Source organism: Oryzias latipes, chromosome 23 (genome assembly GCF_002234675.1).
Source record: "Oryzias latipes chromosome 23, ASM223467v1".
NCBI lineage: Eukaryota > Metazoa > Chordata > Actinopteri > Beloniformes > Adrianichthyidae > Oryzias > Oryzias latipes.
Window position 1 is genome coordinate 16,199,149 of NC_019881.2, and position 19,972 is coordinate 16,219,120.

The 19,972-nt window shown below is 37.5% G+C and overlaps 1 protein-coding gene across 3 annotated transcripts in view; it reads left to right on the forward strand.

Moving 5' to 3' along the window:
• The window catches only part of LOC101156213 (voltage-dependent calcium channel subunit alpha-2/delta-1), a 90,411-nt gene that overhangs the window by 32,469 nt on the left and 37,970 nt on the right, over positions 1-19,972 (forward strand). For all 3 annotated transcript variants that reach the window (XM_023952498.1, XM_023952496.1, XM_023952497.1), the window contains exons 4-11: positions 2,655-2,714; positions 5,688-5,723; positions 6,344-6,509; positions 14,574-14,705; positions 15,066-15,135; positions 15,491-15,541; positions 16,664-16,763; positions 19,288-19,446. In XM_023952498.1, the coding sequence (XP_023808266.1) occupies positions 2,655-2,714; positions 5,688-5,723; positions 6,344-6,509; positions 14,574-14,705; positions 15,066-15,135; positions 15,491-15,541; positions 16,664-16,763; positions 19,288-19,446 (774 nt within the window). The remainder of the gene's footprint in view (positions 1-2,654; positions 2,715-5,687; positions 5,724-6,343; positions 6,510-14,573; positions 14,706-15,065; positions 15,136-15,490; positions 15,542-16,663; positions 16,764-19,287; positions 19,447-19,972) is intronic.

Here is a 19,972-nt window from a genome sequence, read left to right on the forward strand (position 1 = left end):
GCCTATTTCCTATTTCTTATTGCCTTACCCCATCAGTTAGAGGGTGGGAGGTGTGAAAGGCCTGGGGGGGTTGTATGTAGGTATGGGGACGGGATTCTTTTAATTTTCATGCTTGTTTTTTTATATTTTTTATTTCGTTTTGTTTTAATGTAAAGACGTTTCTGTTATGCGTTCATAGGAAAAGTTTTATATAAATAAAGTTTGATTTGATTTGATAAGGGTTGGAGGGGTCTGTTGTCACACCAATGAAATTTCTAAGTGTTCTTTGTGAAGAGGTAAGTGGGACAACAATACTGAGCAGATGGATAAATTGGTTGATTTTATTTTAGCAGATTTATGAGTCATTAAATTCATCAAAGAGTTTTAGTAGCTTCCCCTCCCAACCAGGTTGGCATCAAGTCTTACCTTGTAGTTTCTGGAATGAAGCTACAAGGTAAATACTTTATTAACCTGCCTGTTTCCCACATTTTTAGAATGATTCAGAGAACTGAGTGACCTGGCATCTCCAAAACAGGCTTCTGATCAGCTAAACCCTGTAGGTCACATGACTATCTTAATATAGTTAAAATCAGTTATCAGCAGATAACTTTGGATGAAGACACGTCATTTATTTCTAGTGTTCTCTGCATTTTTAAGCAATGCACCGGCAGATAGTTTCAAGGCTGCTTCCTTGTTGCTGCCCGCTGTTACATGCAGGGGTTTCTCACCTGTATGTTTGTGGACGTAACACCGCAGAGACGGGAGAGCAGTGGCAGCAGGGATCCATCTGCCTCCTGCTTGAGTTTTTGTCTTATTTTGTCATCATTCTCTTATTATCATCTCTTTTTTTCTTCTTTTGAAGAACAGGGATTATTTTATTTTTTTTGTTTTTTTTTACAACCAAATAAGAGGGATGTCTGCTGTTCATTTTTCCCCCCACTGGTGCATTTATTTGATCAGCCGTTCTCACCTCGCAATAAAAAATAAGTCAGGACATCGCTGTTATATTCTGTTTATTCTTAAATTAAAACAGCTATGGTTAACAAAATAATTTCCCTGTCAGGGGATCAATAACATTCTAACAAGGGTAATTCTGTCTTAGTTTAACAATGAGCTGCAAAGCAAATGCTCACTCGGTTGAGACAAGGTTTCAGGATTCAATGTATATGCCTTTGACCCCGTGACATATATTTGATAGTTTGTAAACCTGGGGAAATTTCGTATTCAAGAAAAGCAAGAGTGCTATTCAAAACAGACATACCAAATGTAAAATGAAGTTTTTAATTTTTTTTATTTTCTGTTTTTTTTTTTTTTTAATAGCGAACAAAGTATTAATTTGTGCACAATTTTGTTTTGTCAGTTATCCTACATAGTTAATGCTATTGAGGAGTTTTTTTCCTTAGTTAAACAGTAACTGTGCGGACTTTTCTTAAACTAACAAGAAGGTGACATTTTATTTTCCTCGAGTCACTTCTAGCTTACAAACTTTTGGCACAGAAATCTATGATATTATTAGGTGTCCACAATAGCTGTAAAAGTACCATCATAACCTCAACTGTCAAGAACTTACTGTATATTACTTAATAAGGTGTAAAAATTGTCTGTCAGGACACAGGATTCCCATTTATGGATTTACGAAAAGTGTGGGAGGAAGAGAGATGGGTATTAGAAACAAGATTGGAGGGGTAATATTGTTTTCCAGGTGACACAAATAGAGCTACAATGATGACACACATGAAAACACAACTTCTACCTTTTCCCAGAATTTAAGCCTGTGTGCCTATAGGTTTGGTTCAGATATTTCCAAATGTATTTCTTAGTTTTAGTTCCAAAAGGTTTGAAGCAAAAGCGGTGTCTACAGTTATTTTTTATTCCAGATGAATTAATAGGAACCCCCGTTTTCTCAAACTGTTTCAATCTTTACATTAGGGATATGGTTTCATTTAAATCTCTACCTTTATTTCTTGAATTTTCTTAAAAAGTAAAATGTTTTTATGGTTCTGGGGGGACATATATTTTTTTAGTCATCAAGAACACGTGACTCGAGTTTGGTTTACTCTAGGCTTCACGTTGAACACAAACCTGGCAACGATCCTCATTAAATGTGACTATCAGTTAGTCTTTAATTGCTTTGTTTGCATTCATGGCAAAATTTAATTTAACAATTCACTGAATAAACATCCCTTTGCCTTCATCTAATATATTAATTTACTCCAGATTTCCCCCTTTTTTTTTTACGATCCTGACTTGAAACCCTTAGAGTCATTACTGGAAGAGCTGATATTTCCCGAGGGAAATTAATAGTACAGTGCATTTCTGTACCAGGTACACATTAAAACTGTGCCCATTATAAACCCATTAACCTAGTCATTAGGATCAGTGAAAAGATGGAATAGGCCTGTGTCTAATTTTAGTACAGGACTGTCATCACAGGTCCTATTTTAAGCGTTCAGTCACTTAAACCCTTTTTTCCTTGAAAGCGCTGCTTTTGCTTCCATAATGACTAAAATTCTGATACTTGGATGCAAAAGTTTTCATTTGAATTTGTCAGGGTTTCATTAATAAATGACATCATACAGACATGTATTGCTGGAGTTTTTGAAATGAGCTCCACAATAAATCAATAATTGAAATGAAATGTTCTTTACAGTTGGTTTTGTTTTGTTTTGTTTTAGAGGCTGGCAACAGAAGCAGAAAAGTTTCAGAAGGAGCATCAGTGGACGGAAAAAAGTGAGGTGAGTGAGCATCAGCTAATGTGTCCAGTAACACTGACCATCAATCAACAGAGGGGCCAGGTGGATGTTCTGACAGGAATCATTGCTATACTTCTTACAGGGACTTTTCTGTTTTAATGGAGGTAGAAAAAAGTAGATAGAAAAAACGAGTCCTGAAAATATGACTAATTTTGTCGACAGAATTACATTTGTGACGCCATTTAGTATTAAACTGTTTAAAGTGAGCAAACTGGCGTCATGTCAGGAGAAATTTGTTTGGTCACTATTTGATAGGACTTTCCCAGTGTTTCTGAAAATATGATATAGTAAAACTATATTTTTTTCTATAATGTTTTCTCATTTTTCAAAAGCATGTATTGTTATATCTACTAGCTATAATTTTTGATTAAATTTTTTTTTTTGCCACTTTAGAAGTTGTTGAGTGGAGAGCGCGAGCGGAGACCGTGGTTCAAATCCCAGAGTTTGCATGTTCTCCCTTTGCACGCCTGGGTTTTCTCTGGGCACTCAAGTTTCCACCCACAGTCCAAAAACATGTTCATAGGTTAATTGGGATCTCTAAATGGCCCTTCGGTCTGTATGTTCCGAAAGGGAAGCAACCGGTTCTGAAGAAAGAGCGATAGAAGTTGTTGAGTTACTTCATCAGGTAACTTTAATTATTGCAGGAAGTGAGGCGGGAAATCTCTAGAGAATATTCCGTGGTTCCTGCAACATGCATGAATGGGATCCAGAAGTTGAAAAAAAGTTCCTCTACTAAAGTCCAGACATCAGGTTTAGGTTTTAAATACAGTTTTTTACATTTGGCTGCGTTTGGACATTAAGAACATTCAGAGACGAAATAATTACCATAATAGCTAAGGTTGTTTTTGAACAGATGCCAGAGTCTGACTCAGAGTCCCCACCTTTAAAACTTGTTTAGTGTTTATAAGAAAAAAGCAGTTTTGGGCCATTATAGATGTGTTTGGCAAAATGCTCAACTCAGCACTCTTGGAAATGAAAACAAAATATCTCCAAGCTCTTATAAAACCACTTTAAAAATGTCATTCACATGGATTTGTTTTTTTAAATTTCAAATAGACCAATTAAATGAATGCGACATTGGGCATGAAGTTTTGATTCTTGTGCCAATCTGACCATTATGTATGTTTGATCTGCATATAGGTTGACCTGAAACTGCTGCAGTGAGCAGTCATTAGCTTTCCTTTCTCTTTTTTTTAGATAACATTCATAAAAGGTTACATTGAATTTTACAGAAATTGAAATTCAGTGATCATTCAATATTTATTCATCACAGTAATCTTTCTATGGATTTCTTTGAATAAATGTTTACATAGAGTCATTTAACTATTGTGAGGACAACATGAGTGCTAAACAGCCTTCAACAGCCTGACACCGACCCCTTAAGCTAACATCAATAAAGTGGTAGCTGGAGGGAGTGAACCGTCTCTGCAGCTCCAGGACATCTTTATTTTATTTTTTTACAGCTAAGCTAGCTCGTTAACACCCTGCTGTCCTGCAGACTGACAGAAGGCCCAGCAGTGACCGTGTCAGGCACAGGTCTGTGGAATAAAACAACAGGTGCAATCACGAAGACGGTTTTCTCTGCACTAGGGGGCCACAGTTTTGAAAAAAAATAAATTGTACAGTGTTATTGACAACTCGCAAAAAACCTTGTTGCATGAGCTCAGTCTGAAATTGAACTTTGCCAAACAGATTTTAGCATTAATCTTAAAATTATTTTTTAAAATTAAGGGTGCATCCCCTTTTTATCCATAACTCTCCATATTTATTTGAAAATGAAATGTCTATAGCTGCAAGAAAAAGTACAAAAATAAAGTCATAAAACACAGTTTGTCACTTTGTGATGCACATAATACTTAAACTGAGAGTTTGCATCTAAAAACATTAAATAGAACAAAATATCTGCTCCTTTTTTATCTTTTTCTTTTTTTTTTTCAATTAGTTTATATCTGACAACAATTTGTAAGAAAAATCAACATTTTCTGTGGAAGCAATAAAAAAGAAAGATGCAAAAAAAGAGCTTTGTTTGCAGTTTACATGGTGTTTCATCAATGTAACATTTGAGCAAATGACATCCTCAGAGTGGAACCAAAGGGTTCATCATGTCAGAGAACTGCTGTTGTTCATCTTTTTCAAACGGGAGGAATTTCGCTTGCTAGGTTTTGCAGGCTTTTGCTTTTCGCTGACGATGCACACAGGTCAGCTCCAATACTGATCAGATATTGACAGCGGGCCGATGATAATTATGCCGTAGACCATGTAGTCTATACCTATGAAGATACATTTTTGCAAAAAAAGTGATGTATTTGGTCTACTGTCCACATCTTTGATCCATGTAAGACATAGACCTAATACATTGACAGTGGACCAACTATATCTCAACTGATGTTTGGCACAAATGGAACCCTATACAACATTGGTAGTGAATTAAATCTGTCTATGAGCTGCAATGTGGTGTGGACGTTACCACTCTCGTCTCACTGCAAGCAGGTTCAAATCCCAGCTGAGTCGTTTCTAAGCATGTTCTCCGGAGCATATGTGGGTTTCCTCAGGGCATTCTAGCTTCCAAAAATATACTTCAGAGGTTGATTGGTAGTTCTAAAATGTAAGTGTGTCGTCTGTCTTTGTGTCGCACTGCAATGGAGCGAACTGTAGGGTGGATAGGCTCCAGCTTCTTTGTCACTCTACAAATAAATGAGCAGGAGTTCAAGTTTGACAAATTTAGCTTTGGAAATAGTCGTTCCAGTAAAATTATTTCAACAAAATTCAGTTTTGACAGAAGCACTTTCCAATCTTTTCAGCGATTTTCTCTACAGTTTGAATTGTTTGATCAAAATGAGCAAAGAAGTGTCTTTTTTTACATAACATTTTTGAACGTTCACTTTTTACTTGGTTCTTTGGTGTGTGTTTTTTTTTATTTTGACACTCATTCTACTTTTTTGTGTTTCCCTACAGGATAATAAAATATTTTACTACAACGCCAAAGATGGAGTAAGTACAACTTTCTAACATTTCTCACAAACCTAATCTGCAGGGGCCAGTCACTCTTGCATGCATCCATGTCTTTATTAATAATTAATAACTAGTATTTACTTAAGCAGCAAGGTCATTTTTAGGTTTTATTGTTTAAAATACATCCCAACCTTCTGAGGTTTGATGTTATTTAAAGTAAACAATTACAGTGGATCACTGTGGATGGCTGCATTCTGCTATAGATGATATTTAAAGCCTCATACTGAAATACCCATGACTATTTGTGGTACGACGAATTCCTTTCACTCCCCTGAGATATCACCTGTCTCTTCTGATAAAGTAGGATCAGCATAATATTAACTTTATCTGTATCAATGAGGGAGAACCATAGTCACTGCACACTATGTCACTCTGCATTGTCCTGACAGACCGTTTGGATGCCTGCGCTTTTGCTGCCAAAAATGTATGCCTCTCCTATCTGTCATGACATTTCATTGAACAGTCATCACTGATATTTTCAGTAAAAAAATATTCTGCAAATAGTGTATAGGGTTTTCATAATGTATGCTGATGAATCTTGAAGAAAAAATTTGGGACATAGTTTAACCTGAAACTCTGCTTTTTATTGTTTCCTGTAGACAAACAAGACAGAATTTGAGGAAAAACAAAAAGGAGAAGACGGAGATGAGTTGAAAAACAGATTCATTCCGGATGATTTTACTAATGAGACGGACGAGAACTTTAAGCGAAGAGTTTCCTTCAACACCACTGCTGTCCACATCCCCACAGACATATATGAAGGCTGTAAGTTGGACATTTTCTGTACTTTTTCCAAGAAAATGTAATGTTCTTTCTGTTTATGATCAGTTGTTTTAGCTAAAAATGATCTGAAAAAGTGAGGAATTTTATCACACAACAGGCTGAGGTGCTGATTGGAAGGTTTAGGCCAGAGGTCTGCAACCGGCAGCCCCAGAGCGACATGTGGCTCTTTTACTCCTCCATTCTGGCTCTTTGGTTAAACAATAACTGTAAAGTAAAAAGTAAATAGGTAATAAAGTAAAAAAAAAAAAGGTAAAGTAAGCTAACTTCATTCAAATTATTCCCAAACAGTTGAGGATAATACACATAACAAGTAAAAATTTTCCACAGATTTTTGTGCACCACATACCACAGAAAATCAGTTGGACATCAGTTAGTACAACAAGAACTAAAGTGCACCAGATTAAAAGGCAGATATTCTATTTTTGAACAAATTCAAGGATTTTAAGATAAAAAATGCAGCAAGGGTTACTTAATTAGCTCTGATTAAATTTTGGCTTGTTAGATTTAAAAATTTACACATTTCTGAGATGCACCAACATCTGTAAAATTTCCTTTATTTTTATTTTGCCACTGGTGCCATTAGACTACCTATTATTAGATTTGTTGCATTGAGATGGTCCTATGTGACACACCGTGTCTTTTATTTTGAAAGGAAGTCATGTGAACCTCCGTCAACTATTTTGTATTTAGAAAAATATGCTATTCTCCGTTTGTTTTATTTATGCCAAAACTATTAGTTCATTTATACTTATACTAACATAGATACAACGTAGTGTCTTGTTTTTCTAAAGAGTGAAACAAGACTTTCCGGCTCCTGTCTGGTTGTTATCAAACCGAATAGTTCTTTAAGTGTTGCAGAGGCCTGATTTAAGCATTTTCAGGTTGATTTGAAACGTTTACAAAACCACACCGGAAGGCAGACGTGGGTATACGCAGTGTACAAGGCGAGTGTCTGATGTTTGCCAAAGTGACCTTTCTTCACAAAATCAGTCATGTGAAGTTAGTTGAGCCACAAAAGTCAAGTGTGTCATGTGACTCGTCATGCCTGATGGCCAACATTAGTCACTCAAGACTGAAGATAGCTTTGAAAGCTGTCTTCTGATCATCGACTTCCATGGGATGAAACAACAGTGCTGACTTGTGCAGCACTTCCTGCTGCAAAAAATCCCAGTCACTTTTTATTGGTTAAATATCTTAAACCTAGATATGTGCAATTGATTTGCACCATTCCAAATTGCAAATATTGTGCAATAAATACAACCAAATAAATATTCACAAGAAAAACCTGGCAATCTGCAATAGTACAGCAGCTGCATTCAAATAATATGAAAGCCAAAAAGAAGTAGTGAGCACAACAGCTGCACTGCCTGTTTTTACTCATCATGAATTATGTCATTGTCACTTTTATTCCAAAAGCCAGACCTATGTAAAAAAAATAACGTTTTTGGTGTGCTCTTATGCTACGTACACACAGGGCATGTGTGGCGCAGTCAAGTTTGTTTACACAGATCTGTCGCTACCAGATTGGAAAAGGTTTGGTGCACAAAATCGAAGCGGTGCAAATCTCGCCAATCTCGCCAATCTTGCTCAAGACTTTTTTTTTCCACAGCTATTTTCTGATATATGAAAGATTTGGTGTCATATAATTCCAGCTGGGCGCAAACCACAATTGTTAGTTTCTCCTTTATAACCAATTTTCAAACTGCTGGAGCTTCCATGTTTTGAAAAGGACGCTTCCCAAACGTCAAAGCACAACTGCAAGTCCCAGATTGGTCAAAGTTCAGCAGCTTAAAGTTTTAGCGTGCGTTCATTTGCCATGTGTTTTGTACGTTGAGTCTGAAAAAGGAGTTAAAAACTTCTGTAGCAACACGTGAATGCGAGAATACAGCATTACAGATTATGTCTGCCCCCTGAACTGATGTTAGACATTTATCCCAGGATTCTTCAGGAATATTAGTTGTAAATTTACCAGCAGGGATGAAACCACTTTTCTCTTCTCTTGATTATTACTCATTCCCCTCAAACAGTGGTGCATGCAAGTGATCTGGAAATGACAATATGTGGAAGGGGCACTTGTTTCTTTCGGTGATGACTGACCGTGCACGTTACGACTCCAACTCATCCTCTGGGTAATCAGATTGTTGTTTTCGGACGAAGATTAGTGGAGCACAAGGACACAAGAAGAAAGAAGTAGGTTGCAGGCATTTCACCCACATGAAGCACAGTCACAGAGTAGAAGTCATGTCCTTCCTTGGGGACACTCTTATTCACATTTACCCACACACATAGTATCGATTCAGCAATATAACACAAGCACAGCCTCAGATGATGAAGATGGCTGGCAGGGAAGCTTAAGATAGGAACAGCGGATCTGTTTTGATGTCAAGGAAAGCCAATATGTGCAGAGCGACAGGAGCCTTTTATAGTAACTGTTGCTCGCACACATTATTAAATGAGTACACCATCAGAGCAGTTCAGAAGGTTCCTTTTATGCCCAAATGAGATCAATTCTATTTTGACCGGGACTGCACGATCGCTATCGGTTTCAATGACAGGCGGCTAAATGTGGCAGACTCACTCACGTGACTTTAATGTCCCTCGACAGCGAGGGACTGCACATAAGCTGCATTAGAAGAGTGCATTGACGGGCCTCTGACTGTCATTGCCAAATGGCCAAATACGCCCGGTTATTTTTACAAGCCGCAGCTCTAATAATGAAAGTGTTGTGATTCATCCGTCTGTCCTTCACTCTTTCTTTACTCTTGTTCCTCTCTTTCAGTCTTCCTTTTGTTTTTGCGGCTTTACAGCTTTCATAATCTTTATTATGAAAGATTTGGACATATTTTGTTAGATTTTTGCTCTTGCTTTTCATTTTAGTGGTTAATATTCAGTATATTTGAATGCTTTGAGCTCCATTTTTTTCCTGCACACAGTAGAATATAAACTACCGTACTCTGAGTTTGATTTAAGACTTTATTTAAGATGACATATTTCACTCTAAACAGTTACTGTCAACAAATTGTCACTCCTAAGTGGCGTTCTCCTTCATATGTAGACTTTGATCATTCCTGTTCCTCCTGAGCTAATTCAAAAGTTGTCTACACAGCTTAATTCTTCCCAAAAAGTCCAATCAATCTGTTTAAAACCAAAAAGCTAGTCTCTTTCTTAAAGGCTCCTGAAGCACTGAGGACATTATAGTTGTTCTATGAAGGTTTCTATTGTAAAGCTTTGTAGCTTTTATCTCTACCTGCATAAAACTTAGTTTAGTCAGGAATACAAGAAAAACAAAAAAAAACAAAAATGACGAAAAGTAATAAGAAATATGTATGAAATATAGAGAAAATATTTATGAATATGTGCAATGAGAAAAAGTAGAAAAAGATCTTTCTTGTTGAACCGGCGCTTCGATTTCATTAAAATTTGCTAAGACAAAACCAAAAAAGGACATAAAAAAAACGATTTCACTGTTGCGATATATATAAACTAATTAATGTTCATCAAAGTTATCTTTTTAGCCCTATTGTAAAAAAACATATAGTTCATTTATGTTTGCTGGCCTTTGGAGTGAGCCACCTTGTGGTCAGTAGAGGAACTGCAACATTTGCTCCTTTTATCCTGGGTTCAAATGGAAAGTTGGATTTGGTTGCAACACGGTTTTGTATTTTGTTGTCAACTTTCACCAACCAATGTGTCTGTATTTTGCTGGTTCAGTGCAACCGTTTTTAAAAGCACACCACAAAAGGAGAGAGTGTAAAGATGGGAAGAAAAACCACTAGAAAGTAGCAAATTATCTGTCCATACAGCAAGTCATTTTGAATTAACAGAAATATTATAAGACAATGTCAAAAATCTGCAAACAAGGAGTTCAATAAATTGTTTAAAACTGAATGTCACAGCCAAATAATATGATTTTATTTTGCTAGTTCTAAGCAAACAGTTTGTATTTTTTGAGTTTTTATGAACCTAAATATAGTTTGTTTGATTACAATGACAGAAAGGTTGTGTAATAAGTAGAAATGGCTACAATTAAGCATCAGTAATACTTCAGTAATACTAAAAGTGGCTCTTTGTGACTTTTTTTTCTGTAAAAATCTTAACATTTGATAAACGCCTTGCCGTGGTTTTCAAAACAACTGGATGTTTAAAAACTGTGCCTCCTCCATGTTATGAAGTACTCCTGTTCAGTCAAATGAATTCAGATTTCATGTGAACATTTATTAAATCAAACAAATTAATTTTTCTTAGCCTTAAATGGAGTTTGCCAGTGTCGAGAGTATGGAGCAAAAGGATTTTGACTCATTTTGCTAATAATAATGTCCTTACTTACTAGTGCACCATTCACAAAACTGTCATAGAACAATAAAAGCTTTATTTTGAATAAATGAACTGTTGTGTACTCCTCTGTCTGAGCTCAATTGTTGCCTTTTAGCTGTAGTTGTGTGTTTGCTGTGTTGGATTTGGTCTTCATTACCTCAGCTGGTGTCAGTGTGGAGTAATAGTTACCGGAGTCGCAAAGGTTGTACAGGTGTTGTTGCTCTTGCTCAGCCTCATTAAAGACAGGCTGCTCCTCAGCTGCCTCTGCGGCAGGCCGCTTCATCAGCGTTGCCATGACGGCGCGTACATGCACCTCAGCGTACCGCGGCGTTCTGTTTTGTCTTTTCATGCTGAGGGAGCTGTAACTGGATTAGAGGACTTTGTCTAGACAAGTCTGATGTCCTTGTATCTTTTAGTTATCCTGAAGGAGAGATGCATCATCCACCTCTTTAACTGCACTGCACTCCCCCTCCTCCTGTCCTTTACCTTTTCTCTTCCTCAATTTTTTATTTATTTTTACTTTAAGCCATCTCCTTACTTCTTCCATATTAGGCAAATTGTTTAGTCCTCTACGTGGAGGCAGTTGTGCTGGCCTCTTTCTCCCCCGCATGATCGGAATCCATACTCCCCTGCAGATCCAGTGTGGGTGGTCAGACTGGGAAAATCATCATGTTGTATGCACACATGCCCCACATGAGGCAGGCCGCCTGTGCACAAGCCTTCGTTTAAGACGGAGATGGAAGGAAACGCTCAGCTTGTACCAAATGAGCCCCATCACATGCAGCCCCTGCACTGCATGTGGACCTCACGGCTGCATATGCATTAGGCCGGCGTGGATGCAACAAGAGTAGATGAGAGCGTTGGCAGGAGATCCAAGACTCCTCTGATGCCCGTTTGCATCAATGCTGTGTGGCACCTGTCAGGCTGGGACACACACACACGGTGACAGGCTGAGATACTGTGACACTGTGTCCATGTGTTATAGTCAGAGTCCCTTTGGTGAAGCCCACAGCGTTTAAACAGATTTTCTTTTCTATTTGCTCCCTTGTGTCACTTCATACACGTTCTGTTTCATTTCCAGAGGCTTGCAGCCAAACTCTGAGGTGTGCTCATATCCATCTCAGTCTCTGCGTTTTCATCCCCATCTTGCTTTCATTACGTGTGCGGCGACGTGTGTCCTTGCGAAGAGTTGGACGTGTTCCTGAGATGTTCTAATCAACTGAATGGACTTCACATTTACATGCAGGGAGGTTCCCAGACTGTTTCTTTGCATCAATCCCATTTCACCTTTTCATAAACCAAGACACTTGTGAGTGTGTTTGTGCACGCTACATTTATTATTATATTATATTATTATATTATATTATATATTTTTGAATTATCTCTAGTTGGTAAGTTACACAAATGCTTTACTTTAAAAGCGCACATCAATGTCATCATTAATTTTTGCGCAATTTTTTTCTTGTTACGTTTTTTATAAATATAAAAAAAAAACTTCTAAGTTCTAAATTATGTAATGCGAGGTTGGTTGAGGGTCACACCCTGATCATCTTTCATTCTCAAAGCATTCCCAGTGTTGTGGGTGGGACTGTTGGCACAGAGCAACCCCGCCCCCACTTCCCATCACCTCTCTGTTCACTCTCTCCCGCTAGCTTACAGTCCCTCATGCCCCCAACCTAACAGTAACAAAAACAATCTTTTTTTTAATTTTTCATCTGCTCCCGAATCACAGCATTAAATTAAAAAAAAACAGAGAAATGCACTTTAACGCTTAATTGTTTTAATATATGTCATCCATCGCGAGAAAAATGTCACAGGAACATGTTAAAAACACCAAATACTCAGTGAGAGGGACAGCACAGGCATAAGGACTTTATTGCACTTTCACTTTTATATTTTTTATATTTTTGTAGAATCTAGCAGCAGAAACTACATCCTGTAAAACAGCTTACTGTTTGCAGACATTGCCAGAGGAGGAATAGAAGAACAACCAATGAAGCAGATCTTCTCTGATACCCTGATCCATGCCTGTCGCTCTAAGTATGCAAACATTCAAACACGCGTGCCTTAACCCGTAAAGTCCCCCAGGAAACGATGCCAGAGCTGACAAATGAAGCCGACCGGAGTTTGCGTTTTCCTCATGACACCTCTCATTTCTTTTTCCCGTCACTATGACCTCGAGCAAGCAGCGGACGCACCACCTCACGGCCGGGTGTGTTTGCACTGGAAGTGCCATTTCTTCCAGTGTTGATATGAAATCAAGCAATGTCATGCTTTGCTGTGAAGCAAAAAAAATAAATAAAAACTGTCCTTCCCCTGCTCTTGTGTCCTCATTTTTTGGTCAGTTATTCTTTTTCTTCATGTTTTCACAAATGCACAAATCATGTAAAATCTTCCAGCAGGGTCAGCCGCAGAGAAAGAATGAGGCTCTGACTGAAACCTGCTGCGGCTTCTCGTATGAGGCCTTGTTAACCAGGGACTTCTTGTTAGCGATGTCACAAAAAACCAGCAGAACTAATCCATTAAAAGGCCTCCTCAGGGAGCGCGGAGATCCGCTTGGAACGAATGGCCAGCACTCATCAGTAGGATGCACTTTCTCCACAGGAGCACAGGGAGACTCCATCTTTATCCCACATTCGGAGAAAATGACCCTTATTAAAAGATCCAAAAGAATAAGAGGTTCTTGACTTTTTGACTGCAGATACCTCATTTGCTTTGCAAAACTCACATTTTTGTTCTGTTTTACTTATCGAATCAAATCAAACTTTATTTAAAAATAACTTTTTATGCCACAGCAATGCAAAGAGCTTTGTTTTTACCTAAAACAATTTCAAATAAAATGATGAATCTCACAGGATGGCCTCCCCCCTCCCGATCCTCATCAGGGCTCCATATTAATGAGCAATAAATTGCAAGGTTAAACAAATATCTAAAAGATGGACTCCTCTTAGTGCTTGTGCAGTCATTTAGCTTTTTTTTTTTTGCAGGTCTGTTAAAGTAAAGTAAGATCAATTCTGCCCCGAGCAGTCCACGGTCAACAAACTCTTCAGATCACAGTAGGAGAAATGAGCTTCCTTGCAGGATGGCTGGTCTCCCTTAGAGACAAGGTGCAAAGTTAAGCCATCTGCTAGGCTAGGAGCTTGGAATAGAGCTGCTACTCCTCCGCATTGAGAGGAGCCAAATGAGATGTTTTTGACATCTGCTAGAATGCCACCCAGAGGCCTTGTGACAGAACCCTGACACGCTGGTGGGATTTCTTTGACTGGCCGGGAAATACGGCTTCCATAGTCTCATGGAGGATCTGGTGGTCTGGTTGATGAGTGACAGATGATAGATGGTGGATTTAGTCAATCCAGTCTGTTTTCATGGGAAATTAAGTTAGTGTGAGCTTCACCAGGGATGTTACAGAGAAGGTAGAAGTATGATTATGGGGAGTTTTTCTAAACTTTTTTATTTTTATGAACACAGTTCATAAAAAAATAAATAAATCATTATGTTTTTAGAAGAGTTTATCTTATTTAAAAAGTACTGATATTATTTTTTCTGCTTTCTGCGAATTGTGAACCCAAAGCAGACTCAGTGTCAGCGTATGTTTGCATAGTTCAGTGAGCCCCACAGCCTGCTAAACCTCTTTCTTTCTGATTACTTTTTTGGATCCGTTTTCTGTTGCTTTAGAAAAGTCTGCCATGTTCATGCAACTCGCTCCACGTCTCCCCCTGTTTGTGTGTGCAGCCACGATCATCCTAAATGAGCTGAACTGGACCGATGCCTTAGAGGATGTCTTCCGGAAAAACAGGGAGGAAGATCCCTCGCTGCTCTGGCAGGTGTTTGGCTCTGCGACAGGACTGGCTCGTTATTATCCAGGTAAGCAGCCCAGCTTTTGATGAGGACTTCCCAAACACGCCGATGGAGGCTTTCGTGACCGCTGTACTTTATTAGTAATGTGGGCATAAATACTGGTTTCATATGAAGTCCCTTTGGTTCAGATCATGTGGGTGGTTAAAGTTTTTAGAGAGATATTTCAAACAAAGGGATCAGGCTTAAAGTAGTTTCTGATTTGACTATTGCCGCTCTGCAGAAACTATGTCCTATGCCGATTTTGTCTATAAACGGCTTTATTCTAATTAAAAGACCACTAGGAACGCTTTTACAACAAATCAAAAGATGATTGGAGTGGAACTTGTATGAACTTGAATGTAAGGTAAAACCTCTGTCATTTCCCAGCATCCCCCTGGACTGACTCGAGCAGTTCCCCTGACAAGATCGACCTGTACGACGTGCGCAGACGGCCATGGTGAGTGCAGCACCCATGCTGATCACGAGAAGCATTTCAAGTGCTTGTGCCTTTTGTATTCTTGTTTTGAATAATCATACCAGAGCATTGATTATTAAATAATTTCAGCTTTAAGGGCATGAATATATAAAAGTAAAATAAAAAGTCTACATTTTAAAAGTTATTTAAGTCTCCCTGGAGGCCGACTGAATTCACCCACTCACATGAACACTGACTGAACAATCTTTCAACAGCATAGAAATGTTTTTATTCAAAAACATAAGAAAACACTGCATAATGAATACATGTCCAATTGTATTTTATGTTTTTTTGTTCTTGTCTGTGCTGAATGTGTGTGTTTGCCGTTACTCATCAGGTACATTCAGGGCGCAGCGTCACCCAAGGACATGCTGATCCTGGTGGATGCGTGAGTGACGACCCTATGATTCATCCATTAAGGCCAGATTTGATTTTGTTTTGCGCGCCAGGAGGCCTTGATGCTAACTCCCTGGACAGCTTCATCCTGCTGGGCACTGCTGTGCTGTGCCACGCTGACTAACAGGAAGCAGACAGTGCGCCGGGCACCATTGCTGTTCACAGACCACTGGCTTCCATCTGGGATTTAGTCCATCATTCCAGTTTGGATCAATTCAATTCAGTTTTCATGTTTTCTGTCCTCCATTAAAAGTCATCAGTTCAAATCACTTTCAGAAAGTTGAAATTGTTTAGCTCTGTATTGAGACTGCATTTTTCTGCTTTTTTCTTTCTTCTCTTCATGCCCTATTTGGACAGCCTGTTAATATTATTGAATAGAGTGCAACTGGCAATTATTTATATACTTGTATTTTTTCTCATTCTGCTTCGTAATGGTCAAAAAGCACCTGAACTGTTTGTTTTGCTTGTCTGTGATTTTGTCTAATTGAAAACAAGAATAACATTTTCTTTTTTAAAGGGGCGGAGCTATTTTTATATTTTATGTACGTGTTTCGTACTTTTATTAAAACAGCAGTTCTTTTAGCTGAGCTGCTATTTCTAATGCTTAAAGAAGATTGGATTAGGATTTTTTTTTTGCTGGGGGAGCAGCAGCCCCCCTTTGCCCCCCCTGTAGCTCTGCCCCTTGTCAAAAATCAGATGCAAAAGCTCCCATTATTCAGAGGAATGTGAACAACACATGGAAATATAAAAACATATTTTTGTAGCAAACAAAGAAAATGATTGTAAATTATACTAATAGTGTTTTAGTCTGGATAAAGCAAGCTTCAGGTTAATATTAAATATTAATAAATAATTAATGTTAAGTAATATTATTAATTAATTATATATTAGAGAAATATTATTAGTAGAAGAATATTTGTGTGCTTGTTTATTAAAGTAGGCATCATTTCTCTAATCTGGAGAATTCAATTTTTTTTTTACTTTAACAAAAAAAAACTGTTTTTTTTTTTTGCATCTATCCTATAATTCCTTCAAATGTCAACATTTCTGTCAAAGACGTGTATTTTTTAATTTTTTTGTTGAGTTTTTTTAAAACTCTGTTTGCTTGCTGCAGGAGCGGAAGCGTGTCAGGTCTCACCCTGAAGCTCATCAAGACATCTGTGCACAAGATGCTGGAGACCCTCTCCGATGATGACTTTGTGAACGTGGTTTCTGTGAGTTTTCACGCAGCCGAAAACCTTTCCTGCTGTGTTTTCTAAAAGTTTTCTATGTGCACAAAGTTCATCATCCAGCTCACAGACAAGTCCATGTTTATGTGACTGAAAGGAAAAACACAACTTCCAGCCTGTAGACAGCAATGGAAAGATCTTTCTTGCCAAAATTAAGTCACTCATCTTCCTGGCGTCTGATAGTCCTAATCTATCATCAATTAAAGCTCCAGAACCTTCTTGGCAAAAACATTTTTTCTGCCTCCACATAATTTATAGAAAGTAAGAAATAATTGGATGTTTTTCCTCAATTAAAGGAACTTAAGTGTTCTTTACTAACTGGTGACAGTCCCACCAGATCTTGTCTTTTCTCTTTCATCTTTCATTTTGTGCTCTTTTATTTTTATTTTTCAATTTTGAACCTTTATTTAAACCTAGGAAGACACATTCAAAAGTGGAACAAAAGAACAAATTTTTAGTTGAAAAAAACTTAAACACCAGACTAAGAGAAGATAAAAAAAGGCATAGGAAGACAACACTAAACTGTTGTTGTGAACTAACTTTGCTTAAGTCAAGTATTGCATGTAATCTCATGATCTTAACATCAGTTTTTGCAATAGCAGAATATTTATACACAGAAGAAAATTGTTTTTGAGGATATTTTTTTATAAATATAGTGGAAGTTGCAAAATAATATTTATAAAGCAGTTCCCCTCTCATGCAAATAAAAACACAAATAAAATGATTGACATTTAAGTGTAACAATCAGATCAGGATCCCTGTGAACTGCTTCCTGTTGAAGTTACTTTAGTCTTTTAGAGTAGTTTCAGTCTGGAAGTCAAAATATGTTTTAATGCTGAATTGATTTCTGTTGCTCTCCTATGGCAATTTCTGTTCATTGTTTCAGCTTTCATGGTTCATCTCAGGGCATTTTAAATGTTCAAAGATTTTCATTTTTGTAAAGAAAAAAAAAAGGTTTACTGGAACTAACCATTTGAATATTATATTTGTGTTTTTTTTCATAAAGCAGCAAACAGATGCAAATGTTTTTATTGATTTCCATCTTTAATTTTATCTGTAGATGTCCGTCACAGCCTTTTTTCTTGAACTACAGTGAGAAGAAATAGTTTAGTTAAAAAAGAAACTTTTAAAAATAATAATGTAAGCATACATTAGAGCAAAAAATTGGATTTGAAATGTAATTAAAATTGATTTGACCTTTAAATGATGTTAGTTAAAAGCAGAAATGCATCCTCTACAGGAGTTTGCATGTTGTGAAGGAGTGCATGTTGTCACTCTGTGTTCCTGGATTGGAAAAAACCCCTGATTGGCTCCATACAGCTGCTGTTTCTGGCAGCAGATTTCTCTGATGAATGAACTTCTAAACTAACTTGGCACAAAGCAGATGACGTTTTGGATGTGAGTCAAGTCTGTTCAAACTCTGTTTTATCCTAAGTGCTTTTTCTCCAGTCTCTCCTGATGGCGGAGGACGTACATCACTTTGCTTTCTAATTTCTTTCCTATCTCTTTTTAAAATAAAATATTGTCTATTTGTTCAAAGATTTCAAATCCCTAAAATGAAACTGGAAAAGTGTGTAGATATGCACAGAGGTGCTGATATTTTTTGGTAGATTAGTGCTTTTTGATTTTTTTTAAAGTGCAGAACAAACATTTAAGCTCTAAACAGAGTTGTGAAACATGAAAATGCAGTTAAAAATGGCTTTTTTAAATTAAATTGTAACTAAACTGCTGCTTCATGATTTTTACTGAACAACTCCAGTAAAGTTATAATTTAAAAAAATACAATTATGTTTTGCCTCTAGGACTCACATTCTTTCAGTATCAGCAGATCAGATTTGAAGCCTATAAATTGTGGAGAAGCAGCTTTTTTTTGGTCTCATATGAGTTCATACGTTTTGCAAGAACCTATGATTTGTGTTCTTTGGTCATGATGAGGATTGCAAGTTGGCTGTGGGTGCCGTCCAGGTCAAAACAGATGCTGGTTTCTAATGATCCATGTCCCAGCCCTCCACAGGTGTGATTTGTGTGCCCATGCAGGTGTGTGCTGGGGTTCTCCATCTGTTACTGCAGCATAAACATATCAACGGAATTAGCAGGCAGAAGCTTTTTATATCAAACTCTGTAAAGTGATTTAAAAAAACAAATTCTGCTTAATCAATTTCTCTATTTTTCTTTTACCTCCTCATGCCACTATTTTCCATCCTTTCCTGCATAACTTCCAATCCTTTCCTCTGCTCCTGCAGCTCCCTTCGGTCTGTGCAGATTACATTTTTGTTTTTCATTTCACTCTTGTTAGTTGTTTTTTTATTGTTGAAAAATGTAAATGTTTGTACTTTTTTTTATTTAAATGTCTCTTGAGGCTTTCCCTTTTTAATTATTACTTTAAACGTTGAAGGAACACTGCATGACTCTGCAGCGAAGGGGAAAAAAGTCCACATATTTCAAATCAAATATGTGTGAGTGCCTTCCCTCCACTTTCCCGTCAATCCTCCTTCCCTTTTCCCTCCAGTTTAACAAAAGCGCCAGGCCTGTCGCGTGCTTTGAGCACCTTGTGCAGGCCAATGTGAGGAACAAGCGGGTCCTGAAAGATGCCGTGCAGAGGATCAAAGCCGAGGGGATCACCAACTACACCAGTGGCTTTGAGCTGGCATTTGCACAGCTTGCACAGGTAAAAGCACAGCTTCAGGAGTGCTTTATTAAAGTTATTCATGTTGGCTGACAGAAAGGTTTCATAATTATTGGGGAAATTTATGACCTTATGAAGCTGTTTCCTTTAAAATGTGCAAAGAAACACTAAGAAGTGAACCTAACTTGACATTAAAAAAATCAAATAAAAGTCAATTAATTTGTTGTAGAAACTGTTTGACACTTACAGAGTGATATGTCGCCCTCTTCTGGTGGTTTCTGGTAATTGTCTCATGTTTGTCTTTCTCGTGTTTTATTTCAGTTATTTCAGTCCAAGCTATTTTTTTTTCTTTATACATTTTACGTTCTGAACATGTTTCATTTTAAATGATGATACATGTGTGTCTTTTTAATTTGTACCTTTAATCCTAATCATTTAACTTCTTTTAATAATGCTGGTTTAATGATTTGAAGTGTTTCTCCTAAATAAGGATATTTCCTTCCAAAAAGTAGCCTTTGGTAGCAGTTAGTTCTTGGGTTTGATTGGCTTCAAAGTTGGTTTAACTGAA